At 45.0% G+C, this 14,208-nt stretch overlaps 1 protein-coding gene across 29 annotated transcripts in view; it reads left to right on the top strand.

The window, feature by feature from the left end:
* The first annotated feature begins 3,726 nt into the window (after window positions 1-3,726).
* The window catches only part of MELK (maternal embryonic leucine zipper kinase), a 102,864-nt gene continuing 92,382 nt past the window's right edge, over window positions 3,727-14,208 (top strand). For 3 of the 29 annotated variants that reach the window (XM_063788569.1, XM_024345636.3, XM_001168991.6), the window contains exons 1-2: window positions 3,866-4,038; window positions 12,667-12,762. In XM_063788569.1, the coding sequence (XP_063644639.1) occupies window positions 12,705-12,762 (58 nt within the window). In that variant the 5' untranslated portion in view covers window positions 3,866-4,038; window positions 12,667-12,704. Of the gene's footprint in view, window positions 4,230-6,862; window positions 7,712-12,666; window positions 12,763-14,208 lie in introns of those variants that run through there. The other 26 variants (XM_063788562.1, XM_063788560.1, XM_063788561.1 and 23 more) reach the window with 20 other exon arrangements.

Here is a 14,208-nt window from a genome sequence, read left to right as displayed (position 1 = left end):
TGTGAATGCAAAGGAAAAGTTCTTGAAGAAAATTAAAAGTGCTACTCCACTGAACACATGAGTGATAAGAATGCGAAACAGCCTTACTGCTGATAGATAGTAGTCCGGATAGAAGATCAAACCAGACACAAAATTCCTTGAGCCAAAGCCTAATCCAAAGCAAGGCCACAATTCTCCTCAATTCTGTGAAGGCTGGGAGAGGTGAGGAAACTGCAGAAGAAAATTTGGAAGCTAGCAAAGGTTGGTTCATGAGATTTAAGGAAAGAAGCTGTAGGCTGGGTGCAGTGGCTCACGCCTGTACCCCCAGCACTTTGGGAGGCCGAGGCGGGCGGATCAACTGAGGTCGGGAGTTTGAGACCAGCCCAACCAACATGGAGAAACATCGTCTCTACTAAAAATACAAAATTAGCTGGGCGTGGTGGTGCATGCCTGTAATCCCAGCTACTTGGGAGGCTGAGGCAGGAGAATCACTTGAACCCGGGAGGGCGAGTTTGCGGCGAGCCGAGATGGCGCCATTGCACTCCAGCCTGGGCAACAAGAGCGAAACTCCGTCTCAAAAAAAAAAAAAAAAAAAGAAGAAAAAAGTTGTCTCTGTAATATAAACGTGCGCAGTGAAGCAGCAAGTGCTGATGTAGAAGCTGCAGCAAGTTATACAGAAGATTTGGCTAAGATCATTGATGAAGGTGGCTCCACTGAATAACAGATTTTCAATGTAGAGGAAATAGTTCTAGGTTGGAAGAGAGCTAGAACTTTCTTAGCTAAAGAGAAGAAGTCAATGCCTAGCTTCAAATCTTCAAAGGACAGGTTGACTCTCTTGTTAGGAGCTAACGCAGCTGGTGACTTGGAGTTGAAGCCAGTGCGCATTTGCCAGTCTGAAAATCCCGGAGCCCTTATGAATTATGCTGAATCTACTCTGCCTATGCTCTATAAATGGAACAACAAAGCCTAGATGACAGTATAACTGTTTATACTATGGTTTACTGAATATCTTTTTTGTTTGTTTGTTTGTTTTTTTGAGGCAGGGTCTCACTCTGCCACCCATGCTGGAATGCGGTGACGTAATTATAGCTCACAGTAACCTCGAACTCTTGGGCTCCAGTGATCCTCCTGCCTCAGTCTCCTGAATAGCTGGTATTACCAGCATATGCCGCCACAGCTGGCTAAGGTTTACTGCATACCTTAAGCCCACTTTTGAGACCTACTTCTAAGAAAAAAAGATTCCTTTCAAAATATTAATGCTCATTGATAATGCCCCTAGTCACCCACGAGCTCTGATGGAGATGTACAAGGAAATGAATGTTGTTTGGATGTCTGCTAACATAACATCCATTCTGTAGGCCATAGATCAAGGAGTGATTTTGACTGTCAAGTCATTTTATTTACAAAATACATTTTGTGAGGTTACAGATGCCATAGATAGTGATTTTATGCTGGATCTGGGCAAAGTAAAATGGAAGCCTTCTGGAAAGAATTAACTCTTCTAGATGTCATTAAGAACATTTATGGCCGGGCGCGGTGGCTCACGCCTGTAATCCCAGCACTTTGGGAGGCCGAGGCAGGCGGATCATGAGGTCAGGAGATCAAGACCATCCTGGCTAACATGGTGAAACCCCATCTCTACTAAAAATACAAAAAAATTAGCCGGGCATGGTGGCGGGCGCCTGTAGTCCCAGCTACTCAGGAGGCTGAGGCAGGAGAATGGCGTGAACCCAGGAGGCGGAGCTTGCAGTGAGCCGAGACCACGCCACTGCACTCCAGCCTGGGTGACAGAGTGAGACTCCATCTCCAAAAAAAAAAAAAAGAACATTTATGATTAATGGGAAGAGGTCACCATATCAACATTAACAGGAGTTTGGAAGAAATTAATTCCAACCCTCATGGATGACTTTGAGGGGTTCAAGACTTCACTCGTGGAAGTAACTGCAGATTTGGTGGAAACAGCAAGAGAACTAGAATTGGAAGTGAAGCCTGAATATGTGACTGAACTGCTGCAATCTCATGATCCAACTTGAATAGATGGGGAGTTTCTTCTTACGGATAAGCAAAGAGAGAGTGCTTTCTTGAGATGGAATCTCCTCTTGGTGAAGATGCTGTGATCATTGCTGAAATAACAACAAAGGATTTAGAATATTCCATAAACTTTGTTGATAAGGCAGTGGCAAGATTTCAGAGAACTAACTTTGAAGGAAGTCCTATTGTGGATGAAATGGTATCACACAGCATCACATGCTACAGAGAAATCTTTCATGAAAGGAAGTGTCCATCGATGCAGCATTGTTGTTTTATTTTAGGAAATTGCCACAGCCATCCCAACGTTTAGCAACCACCACCCTGATCAATCAGCAGCATGGAGGCAAGACCCTCCACCAGCAAAAAGATTATGATTTGCTGAAGATTCAGATGACCATGTTAAATTAAGTTTAGCCTAAAGCTGACTCCTTATGCATTTTAAGTTCAGACTAACAATTTCTTTCTTTCTCTCTCTCCCTTTCTCTCCCTTCCTTTCCCTTCCCTTCCCTCCCCTTCCCTTCCCCTCCCTTCCCCTCCCTTCCCCTTCCCTTCCCCTCCCTTCCCCTTCCCTTCCCCTTCCCTTCCCCTTCCCTTCCTTTCTTTCTTTTCTCTCTCTCTTTCTCTCTTTCTCTTTTTTTGAGACGGAGTCTTGCTCTGTTGCCCAGCCTGGAGTGCAGTGCCACGATCTCTACTCACTGCAACCTCTGCCTCCCAGCAGAGAGAATCAAGAGATTCTCCTGCCTCTACCTCCTGAGTAGCTGGGATTATAGGCTCGCGCCACCACGCCCGGCTAATTTTTTGTATTTTTAGTAGAGACAGGGTTTCATCATGTTGGTCAGGCTGGTCTCGAACTCCTGACCCCAAATGATCTGCCCCCGCCCCCCCACCAAAGTGCTGGGATTATAGATGTGAGCCTTTGCACCTGGCCTAACAGTTTCTCCATACATAGTGAATTGTAGACAACTACAATTGTAAATGTGTAAAGAGACTGTAACCTTGTAACAAGTAGCGAGTCTCAGTCAATCACAGCAGCGGAGTTTTGGCCAATCACAGGTGGCCAACTGTTTAAACAGTGCTCAAAATAGTCAGAGGTTGAGTTGCAACCAATCCAGCTGTTTCCATACTTGACTGCAATTTCTGTAAGTCATTTTCCTTTTTCTGTCCATAAATGTTATTTGTACATATGGCAGCCCGAATCACTCTGAACCTATTTTGGTTCCAGGGATTACTGGATTTTGGACTTATTCTTTGGTCAATTCAACTCTGTAAAGTTTAATTTGTCTAAAGATTTTCTGGGCCGGATACAGTGGCTCACGCCTGTAATCCCTGCACTTTGGGAGGCTGAGGCGGGAGGATCGCTTGAGCCCAGGAGTTCGAGACCAGCCTGGCCAACATAGCGAGATCCCGTCTCTACCCACAAATAATTTAGCCAGGCGTGGTGGCGCGTGCCTGTAGTCTCAGCTACTGGGGTTCTTATTCCTCGTGGCAACACATTTTGGAGAGGGGGAGGTATGCCTGTCTTTGCTGGGTGGGAGAACGGCCAGTGGGCAAGGGAGGACGAAAATGAGAACTGTGACTGCCAGAGGGCACGTCAATTTTAGGAAGAGAACGAAAGAAAGTTGGCTTCTGTGGAGACTTGGCATATCCACGCCACCTGGAAAATCATCACGTGCCCTCCGGGGCCAGACCAAGGCCTCAAGTCACCCCTCGCAGCCCAGTGGACCTCCCGGCCATCCCTTTCACGGCTCCACAGCGACCGCGAGCCGTTGCCCCGGTGAGAACCCCCCGGCACTGTGCGCGCCCCCGCCTGCCGTGCGCGTCCGCTTCCCTGGGATCCGGCGCCGCGCGCGCCCCCGCCGCGTCCCCGCCCCTTCCGGCCCGGGAGATTTGATTCCCTTGGCGGGCGGAAGCGGCCACAACCCGGCGATCGAAAAGATTCTTAGGAACGCCGTACCAGCCGCGTCTCTCAGGACAGCAGGCCCCTGTCCTTCTGTCGGGCGCCGCTCAGCCGTGCCCTCCGCCCCTCAGGTCAGTTCTCCCGCCTGCCCGCCGCAGTCGCAGTTGATGGCTGGGGTCTGGGCTGTGCGGGGCGCAGCGGCCCAAACCCAGTTTGCTCCTGGCTCTCGGGAGACTGGAGGATTTCATCGGAGCCCCGCGCTTTACCAGCCCTGTTCCCTGGATAAGATATTTGACCTTTCCGACCCGCGGTTTTCTTCTCCGTAAGTGGGGATAATGACCGTGTCTACTTAACAGGGTTATTGAAGAGGTGTTCAGGCTAAGCGTTTGCCACCTAGGAGGCTGCGATAGACGTGAATTCCCATTTCCCGTTTCCAGTTTCCGTGACTCTTCCCCGCGAAAAAAGTTGACAGAAGGGTTTCGAGTTTTTTCTGTTTGTACAACTCAGTTTACTGGGGCAGTCCAATAAAAAAGGAGATGTGTTATCACTACCTTTTCAGAGTCCAAATCCATCCTCTCCTATCATCTCCCCAAAGTAGTGGCTTCAGAGGCTCACACTAAAAGGGGAATTTTTTTTCTTTTTCTTCAAGACGGAGTTTCGCTCTTGTTGCCCAGGCTGGAGTGCAATGGCGCGATCTCGGCTCACCGCAACTTCCGCCTCCCAAGTTCAAGCGATTCTCCTGCCTCAGCCTCCCGAGTAGCTGAGCTTACAGACATCCGCCACCACGCCCGGCTCATTTTTTGTATTTTTAGTAGAGACGGGGTTTCACCACGTTGGCCAGGCTGGTCTCTAGCTCGTGTCCTCAGGTGATCCGCCCGCCTTGGCCTCCCAGAGTGCTGGGATTACAGGCGTGAGCCACCACGCCCGGCCTAAAAGGGGAATTTTCACCGAATGCTGTATCAGTAATAGGAGCAGCAGGATTGCTCCCACCAAGAAACCTGGTGTAGGGTTGTGGGAGCTGGAAAGGGTAGACTCAGGGAAGGCTGCCTAAGAGAGGAATCAGGTCCCTAGCACTTAGGACGGGTAATTACCTTTGGTATTTCTCCTTTGTTAGTGGAATGAGATGAGTATCAGGAGCCTGGATTGTTGTTTAGAGGCCAGTGTTCCTAACTTTGGTTTAAATTTTGGTTTCTGTTTCCCATGGAGTCTGGCTAGAAAATCAGAAAAATCAGAAAAGCCCTTACTGGGCCTTCGTGGGCTTGTTTCTCCCAAGGGTCTGTGCTTTCTGTGTAACTACTGTGGACCAACTAGATGGGCAGATCAATCCCAATGAGTGCCTCATTGTTGGTGCTCCCAGAAGCCTTTGCAAGGGAGCAGGGCAGGATGCTAATTAAATGTGTTACAGGCCACATTATAAACCATTCTGAGCCCGGCGTGGTGGCTCACGCTTGTAATCCCAGCACTTGGGGAGGCCGAGGTGGGCGGATCACTTGAGGCCAGGAGTTCTAGACCAGCCTGGCCAACATGGCGAAACCCCGTCTCTACTAAAAATACAAAAAAAAAAAAAAAAAAAAAAAAAAAAATTAACCGGGCATGGTGGCGCATGCCTGTAATCCCAGCAACTGGGGAGGCTGAGGCATGAGCATCTCTGGAACCCAGGAGGTGGAGGTTGCGGTGAGCCGAGATCTAGCTACTGCACTCCAGCCTAGGTGACAGAACGAGACCCTGTCTCAAGCAAATAAACAGACAAAACCCAAAAAACCATTCTGTATTCTACTTCCTGTTTGAAATTATCCTCAGCATCAGTGTCTTTCCAAGCTCTGTAGATAAGGTAAATGTATTTATGCGGCAAGTAATAGAATAGCCCAAATAATATTGTTAAAAAATGCCCCCAATTTGTTGCTATCCTTTAAAATTTAACCATAAACGTCTTCTCATTATCCCAATTCCTTGCTCTTCTGAGAAGTTAAAGACCCCAATTATAGGCCGGGCGCGGTGGCTCACGCCTGTAATCCCAGCACTTTGGGAGGCCGAGGCGGATGGATTGTGAGGTCAGGAGTTCAAGACCAGCCTGGCCAAGATGGTGAAACCCCATCTTTACTAAAAATACAAAAAATTAGCCGGGCGTGGTGGCGCACACCTGTAATCCCAGCTACTTGGGAGGCTGAGGCAGAATTGCTTGAACTCAGAGGGCGGAGGTTGCAGTGAGCCGAGATTACGCCACTGCACTCCAGCCTAGGCAAGAGAGCGAGACTCCGTCTCAAAAACAAAAACAAAAACAAAACCCAATTATATATACCCCCAATTCTTCTATTTATTTAGTCAAGCCCAGAAGGGCACTCAGGTGTCTGATTGGGGTCTAATTTCCTTCTTCATTATTCACAGTTGAGAGGCTGTCTTCCGCGTTGACTGATAATATACCTCCTTCAGCAGCTACAAAGTTGGGTTACTCTGTTCTCAAGGCTTTTCTGTATTCTATATTAACAAACTTTAGAGGATAAACAGGGCACATGAGAATATTTAGAACCAGCTCCACATTCACAAAGATTTACAAATCAAGTATAATCTGCTATTAGTGTAGCAGTTTGTAATGTAAGCACCAGTTTTCTCACATTGCAGCAACAACGATATTCCCTTGATTCAGTAGCTATAATCTAGGCCCACATTGGTATTACTCATCCAAAGACATGATGTAATTTGAGAGAAGGGGGTAGATAGAGAAAATGGAAGAAAGAAAGAAAAAAAAAAGTGCATGGCTTCAGTCTTACCTTAGTTGTTAAATAGACAACTTGCCCATCTCTGCTAGTTTTCCAGAGGCCATGACTGGGATGTTTATAACTCTTTTGAGAGAAGTCTATTAAGTTAATTAGGACACTCTTAAATCCCTAATCTGGGAAGTGAATTCCAGCATCTTACAAATTGCTTTCTCTTTCTGAGTGACAATTTGAAATAGCCCAGTCCTTTGCATGGAATGTAAACATGTGCATTCAGATTTATAGTCCAGTGTTCCTCCGTTTCCATTCTCCTGCTCTCTTTCTTCTTCTGTATCAGGATTCCAAAGATTTCTGAGCCTTAGGTTGACTTCTATACTTTTACTGTTTTTATTGCCTTTTGGAATTTCTTAGTCCTATGGTTCCTGTTTGCTTTTAGGATGAGGTTCCAGTTTATCCCCACATTTGCCCCACTGACAAATGCCCTTTAAAATATTTCTGAATTAGTGTTGCTGTTTAAAGTATTTAATCCTGTGCCTTCAGGTGCCCAGTGAGAATAAATTTGTCCTCTGTGATGTCTCCTTGCCTTGAGTAACTTTTTCTACTGCAGTGGAAGCAGAATGTTTCATTTTCTATCAACAATTTTCCCTCAGTACTGGGACCTGACCTTGCTTCTTCTAATGTTTGCCTACCGTGTTCATGCAGATTTTGTTAGGTTAAATGTTCAACCTACTTATTAAGTTGGGTCCAGTGTGATCTCTTCCTAGGAAATGGCTTAATATTGTTTATTTTATCAGAATGTCGTTTTGCATGTTATCTTTTTGTGTGCTATTTCTGCTTTGATGTTGAGGACTGAACCTTGTTTTTTAAAGCTGATTTAATTTTTTTCTTGAGTGTTGATATTTTTCCTTCTAAAGCTTCTGCTCTAGTTTCCTATTCATTGACCAAATTTTTTTTGTTTGTTTTTGAGCTGCAGTCTCACTCCTGTCGTGCAGGCCAGAGTGCAGTGGCGTGATCGCGGGTCACTGCAACCTCCACCTCCTGGATTCAAGCGATTCTCCTTCCTCAGCCTCCCTAGCAGCTGGGATTACAGGTGTGCATCACCACGCCCGGCTAATTTTTGTATTTGTAGTAGAGACGGGGTTTCTGCATGTTGGTCAGGCTGGTCTCGAACTCCTGACCTCAGGTGATCCTGCCTTGGCCTACCAAAGTGCTAGGATTACAGGCGGGAGCCACTGTGCCCAGCCGTTTTTTACTTGCTGATAATAATTTTCTTTTTCTCTCCAAGTAAAATGATTCATGGAATCAGTGTTTCAGGCATAGAAAAATGATATTTTTAAAATGTCCTTTGTGGCTTTTGGGGTTTTGATAAGTTCATTCAGATTTTTTTCCACCTCAATTTTAAGAAGACTACTCATCATTGTATGAAGGGCCTTCTCTTATTAAGCTCTGTCTTCCTTTATAAGCTCACCACACTTCTGAGGTTGAACTCACACTCTAGGTCTTCCAAATTCATGGCCATTATTAAGGCTTAGTAACATGCTAGTCACTTAGTTCTGGATAAGGGCAGGGTGAAGAACAGAGAATTTGAAGGTAGTTTACGTGGCACCTGCCACTCATCAATTTGAGGCTTAAACAGGCTTGCTTGGCCAGGGCGATGGCTCACGCCTGTAATCCCAGCACTTTGGGAGGCCAAGGAGGGTGGATCACCTGAGGTCAGGAGTCTGAGACCAGCCTGGCCAACATGGCGAAACCCCATCTCTACTAAAAATACAAAAATTAGCCGGGTATGGTGTTGTTCGCCTGTAGTCCCAGCTACTTGGGAGGCTGAGGCAGGAAAATAGCTTGAACCTAGGAGGCACAGGTTGCAGTGAGCTGAGATCGCACTACTGCACTGCAGCCTGGGCACCAGAGCGAGACTCCATCTCAAACAAACAAACTAGCCAGGAGTGGTGGCATGTGACTCCTGACCTCAAGTGATCCACCCACCTCAGCCTCCCAAAGTGCTGGGATTATAGGCGTGAGCCACTGCACCTGGCCTCGACTAGATTTTAATTTTTAATTTTTATTTATTTTTTTGAGACACAGCTTCACTTGTTACCCAGGCTGGAGTGCAGTGGCACGATCTCGGCTCACCGCAACCTCTGCTTCCCAGGTTCAAGTGATTCTCCTGCCTCAGCCTCCCTAGTAGCTGGGATTACAGGCATGGGCCACCACGCCTGGCTAATTTTTTATATTTTTAGTAGAGATGGGGTTTCTCCATGTTGGTCAGGCTGGTCTTGAACTCCCAACCTCAGGTGATCCGCCCGCCTCAGCCTTCCAAAGTGCCGGGATTACAAGTGTGAGCCACTGCGCCTGGCTGTTTTTTATTTTTAGTAGAGACAAGGTCTTGCTATATTGTCCTGGCTTGTCTTGAACTCCAGGCCTCAAGCAATCCTCCTGCCTTGACCTCCCAAATTGCTGGGATTACAGACATGAGCCACCATGCCCAGCTATCTTTACGCTTCTTCCTTTTGCCACTCCTAGCTGTAGGTTTGGTATGGGGAAGACCTTAGCTATCTATGTTTTCAACATTTCAAATATTTGTCTTTTGCTTTTAAGTCTTTACAACTGTTACTGATTTTGTATGGTGTGAGATAGAGATCCAATGTGTGTTTTTTTTTTCCTTCACCTCATGGCTAACCAATTGTCCCAGCTCCAGAGCTGCATTTCCATCACCTGTTACCTCTAAAAGCAGCCTCAGTTCAGTACCTGTCAACTTTTACTTCCTCTAGGATCTTTGCACCTAAATTCCCTCTTTCTGGAATATTCTCCCTCTAATTCTTTGTGGGCTATGACTGTTAAGGCCTACAGACCAAAGACCACATCTGTAGTAAAAATCATTAGATGTATTTAGTTTGCTGCAGCAAGAGAAACCATACTCTTGAGAATTTTGGGTAGTCTCAGAGTGAGTTGAAAGGGGCAGAATGAGGGAAGAATGAGGTGGGCCTGAGGATGTCATTGAAGACAATGAAGTCAGTCAAATAAAGGATCTTTATTTTAACAGCCTTGTATGGAAACATTGTTTATATGGTTATGTTCAGATTCTATTGAAACCATTGTTCAAGTTTTGATAGGAATATCACAGTCTGATTACTGGCAGGGCTGATTTTCTCAATTCTCATCCTTTGAATTAGAGCTTGGCTTAAATGTTACCTTCTCAGAAACCACTGTTGCTTATTTTTATTTCAGTATTTAGTATAGATAATAATAATAGTAATTATTATTTTTTGAGACAGAATCTTGCTTTGTCTCCCAGGCTGGAGTGCAGTGGCGTGATCTTGGCTCACTGCAACCTCTGCCTCCTAGGTTCAAGCAATTCTCCTGCCTCAGCCTCCCGAGTAGCTGGGATTGCAGGCGCACACCACAAGGCCTGGCTAATTTATTTATATATTTATTTATTTATTTATTTTTGTGAGGTGGAATTTCGCTCTTGTTGCCCAGGCTGGAGTGCAGTGGCACGATCCTGGCTCACTGCAACCTCCGTCTCCTGGGTTCAAGCAATTCTCCTGCCTCAGCCTCCCGAGTAGCTGGGATTACAGGCATGTGGCACCACACCTGGCTAATTTTGTATTTTTAGTAGAGACGGGGTTTCACCATGTTGGTCAGGCTGGTCTCAAGCTCCCGACCTCAGGTGATCTGCCCGCCTTGGCCTCCCAAAGTGCTGGGATTACAGGTGTGAGCCACTGCGCCCGGCCTAATTTTTATATTTTTTAGTAGAGACCGGGTTTTACTATGTTGGCCAGGCTGGTCCCGAACTCCTGACCTCGTGATCCGCCCACCCTGGCCTCCCAAAGTGCTGGGATTATAGGCGTGAGCCTCTGCACCCGGCCTATAAATTATAATTATTAATTTGTTGTCTACTTATTTGCCTTTTGTCTTCTCCACTAGAATATACACTCCATGAGGGCAGAATCATATTTCTTCTCCATTATAGCCCTAGTGCCAAGGGCAGGTTTGGCATATCATAGGTGCTTAGTAAATATCTGTATGAATAAATGAATAAGAGCAAATTCAAAAGTTTTCTAGAACTGCATTAGCAGTTTTTCCAGACACACTGCTGATCTCTAAAAGTCAACCAAGAGGGTATTTTCTACAAGTAAGATGGAGATGGTATGAGTGTGACTTTGTATATTAATCTGCATAACAGGGCCCTACTTAGTTCTATGGTTTTTTAAAAATAAACTAATTTTAAAACTCAGGGAGACAAAATCAATAAGATCTACCTAACTTTTTTACAACTAATTTTTATATAGTATTTGATGTATAATTAACAGTATATATAACCCACATAAGTTGTGAAGCATAATAATAAAATACATATCATATACATAATAAAATTGTGTATGACTGGGGTCTTAGTTTGGGTTTTCCTGATGACTACTGATAATTTTTTCATGTCTTCTTTTTTTTTTTTTTTTTTTTTATTTTGAGACAGAATCTCGCTCTGTTGCCCAGGCTGGAGTGCAGTGGCATGATCTCGGCTCACTGCAACCTCTGCCTCCTGCCTCAGCCTCCCGAGTAGGTGGAACTACAGGCGCGTGCCACCACCCCTGGCTAATTTTTTATAGTTTTAGCAGAGACAGGGTTTTGTGGTGTTAGCCACGATGGTCTCCATTTCCTGACCTTGTGATCCACCTGCCTCGGCCTCCCAAAGTGCGGGGGTTACAGGCGTGAGCCACCGCACCCGGCCTTTTTTTTTGAGACGGAGTTCCACTCTTGTTGCCCGGGCTGGAGTGCAATGGCACAATCTCAGCTTACTGCAACCTCCGCCTCCCAGGTTCAAGTGATTCTCCTGCCTCACCCTCCCAAGTAGCTGGGATTACAGGCTCCTGCCACCATGCCTGGCTAATTTTTGTATTTTTAGTAGAGACGGGTTTCGTCATGTTGGTCAGGCTGGTCTCGAACCCTGACCTCAGGTGATCTACCCTCCTCAGCCTCCCAAAGTGCTGGGATTACAGGTGTGAGCCACCTTGCCCAGCTTCGTGTCTTTTTTTTTTAAATTATTTTTTCTTCAGGTAGCCTCCCGAGCCAGAGTAGGCTCAGAGACACCCTTTTTCATGTTTTTGTTGGCCATTTGTGTTTCTTTGAGAATTTTTTTTTCTTTTTTTGAGACAAATTCTGGCTGTTTCACCCAGGCTAGAGTGCGATGGCACGACCTCGGCTCACTGCAACCTCCACCTCCCAGGTTCAAGCGATTCTCCTGCATCAGCCTCCCAAGTAGCTGGGATTACAGGTGAACGCCACCCCGCTTGGCTAATTTTTTGTATCTTTAGTAGAGATGGGGTTTCACCATGTTGGCCAGGCTGGTCTCGAACTCATGATCTTGTGATCTGCCTGCCTTGGCCTCCCAAAGTTCTGGGATTACAGGCGTGAGCCACCATGCCCGGCTGAGAAAAGTTTTTTGTATCATTTGCTTATTTTGCTGTTGAGTTTTTCTTATTGTTTTGTCAGAGTTTATGTGTTTCCTATGTACATCCACTATTATATTTGTTGCAAGTATCTTCTCACATTTATGGTTTTCTTTTTTTGATGGTGTCTTTGGTTGTATAGAAGTGCTTATTTTTATTTTTATTTTTTTTTATAGATGTGGTCTTGCTATGTTGCCCAGGCTGGCCTCGAACTCCTGGGCTCAAGCTGTCCTCCCAAGTGGCTGACAACACATGCACCACTGTGCCCAGCTGAAGTTCTTAATTTTAATGTTGTTTAATATATTAATTTTTTTCATTATTATTATTAGTACTTTATTTAAGTGATCCTCTCCTATCCTGAAATAATGACAATATTCTTTAAAAAGTTTTAAAGGTTTATGTTTCATACTTTTTAAGTCTATCTGGAATTCATTTTTATGTATGGTGTGAGATAGGAATCCTTTTTTTCATATGGCCAATAATCAGTTTTTTCAGTATCATGTAAATGCATAAGACTTATTTAGATTTGCAGTTACAAGAATGGAGGAGATGATCCAGTATTATTTCCTTTATTGATTATATACTCTCTGTCTTCTAGGTTCTTTTTCTAATTCCAAATAAACTTGCAAGAGGACTATGAAAGATTATGATGAACTTCTCAAATATTATGAATTACATGAAACTATTGGGACAGGTAATTGTTATTTTTTTTGGAGGCAGTGGATAGATCAACTATTTGAGAGTATAGATTATTTGGGTAGGTGTGAGCTTTTTCGTCTAACCCACACAGTTTTAAAATTCTTCTACCTACTTCAGTAAGAAAAAGTGGAGCAAGCAGAGAGGAGAATAGTAGGAGAAGCCCTGTAGGTTATTGCAAGGACTTTGACTTTTATTCTAAATAATTTATTCTAAATATTTCTTTTATTTCTTTTTTTTTGAGACGGAGTCTCACTCTGTCGCCCAGGCTGGATGGAGTGCAGTGGCACGATCTTGGCTCACTGCAAGCTCTGCCCTCCGGGTTCACGCCAGTCTCCTGCCTCAGCCTCCCGAGTAGCTGGGACTACAGGCGCTCGCCATGCCTGGCTAATTTTTTGTATTTTTAGTAGAGACGGGGTTTCACCGTGTTAATCAGGATGGTCTCGATCTCCTGACTTCGTGATCCGCCCACCTCAGCCTCCCAAAGTGCTGGGATTACAGGCATGAGCCACCGCGCCCAGGCTTCTTTTATTTCTTGACTTTTATTTTAAATTAAAGTCATTGGAGAGTTTTGAGTTAAGGGGTAATTTGACCTTTGTTTTTACAGAGTTGCTGTGGCTGCTTGGTAGATAAAAGGTTGGATGAAGGAGGGCAAGAGCAGAGGCAGGGAGATGTTAGCAGACTATTGCAATAATTCAGGTGTTGATGCTAGAGATGATGGTGGTGTGGATGAGGGTGATGTGGTAAAAGCAGTGAAAGGGGTGGGACATTTTACACACACACATATATACACACCTATGTGTGTATGTTTTTATTGAGGTATAACATATAGTAAAATATGCAAAGTGCAATAATCTCAGTGGAGTTTTACACATATATATGTATACACATACCCATATATTCTCTGTGCGGATCAAGACATAGACCGTTTCCAGGGAGTATCTGCCTGCTTTCCCCCAAGGTAACCATTGATATATTTTGAAGACAGAGCCAATGGGATTTATTGATGGGTTGGAGTGCTAGAGAAAGAGAAGGGCTAAGGATGGTTCCAGGGTTTTTGGCCTGAGCACCAGGGAAAATGGAGTTGCCCTTTGTTGAAAGGAAGAAGACCATGGGAGAGACTACTAGGAAGTTCTTTTTGGAAATGTTAATTTGGAGATTTCTTTTAGCTGCCTGAGTGGAGACATTTGTCCAGCTTTTGGTTCAGTTTTGAAAAATAATTGCTTATCTTCAAAGTTTTTTTTTTTTTTTTGGAGATGGAGTCTCGCTCTGTCGCCCAGGCTGGAGTGCAGTGGTGAGATCTCGGGTCACTGCAAGCTCCACCTCCTGGGTTCATGCCATTCTCCTGCCTCAGCCTCCCGAGTAGCTGGGACTACAGGTGCCCGCCACCATGCCAGGCTAATTTTTTGCATTTTTAGTAGAGACGGAGTTTCACTGTGTTAGC

This window comes from Pan troglodytes, chromosome 11, assembly GCF_028858775.2.
Source record: "Pan troglodytes isolate AG18354 chromosome 11, NHGRI_mPanTro3-v2.0_pri, whole genome shotgun sequence".
Lineage (NCBI taxonomy): Eukaryota > Metazoa > Chordata > Mammalia > Primates > Hominidae > Pan > Pan troglodytes.
The sequence above is the reverse complement of the archived record's forward strand: the minus strand, read 5'-3'. Positions and strand labels throughout refer to the sequence as shown.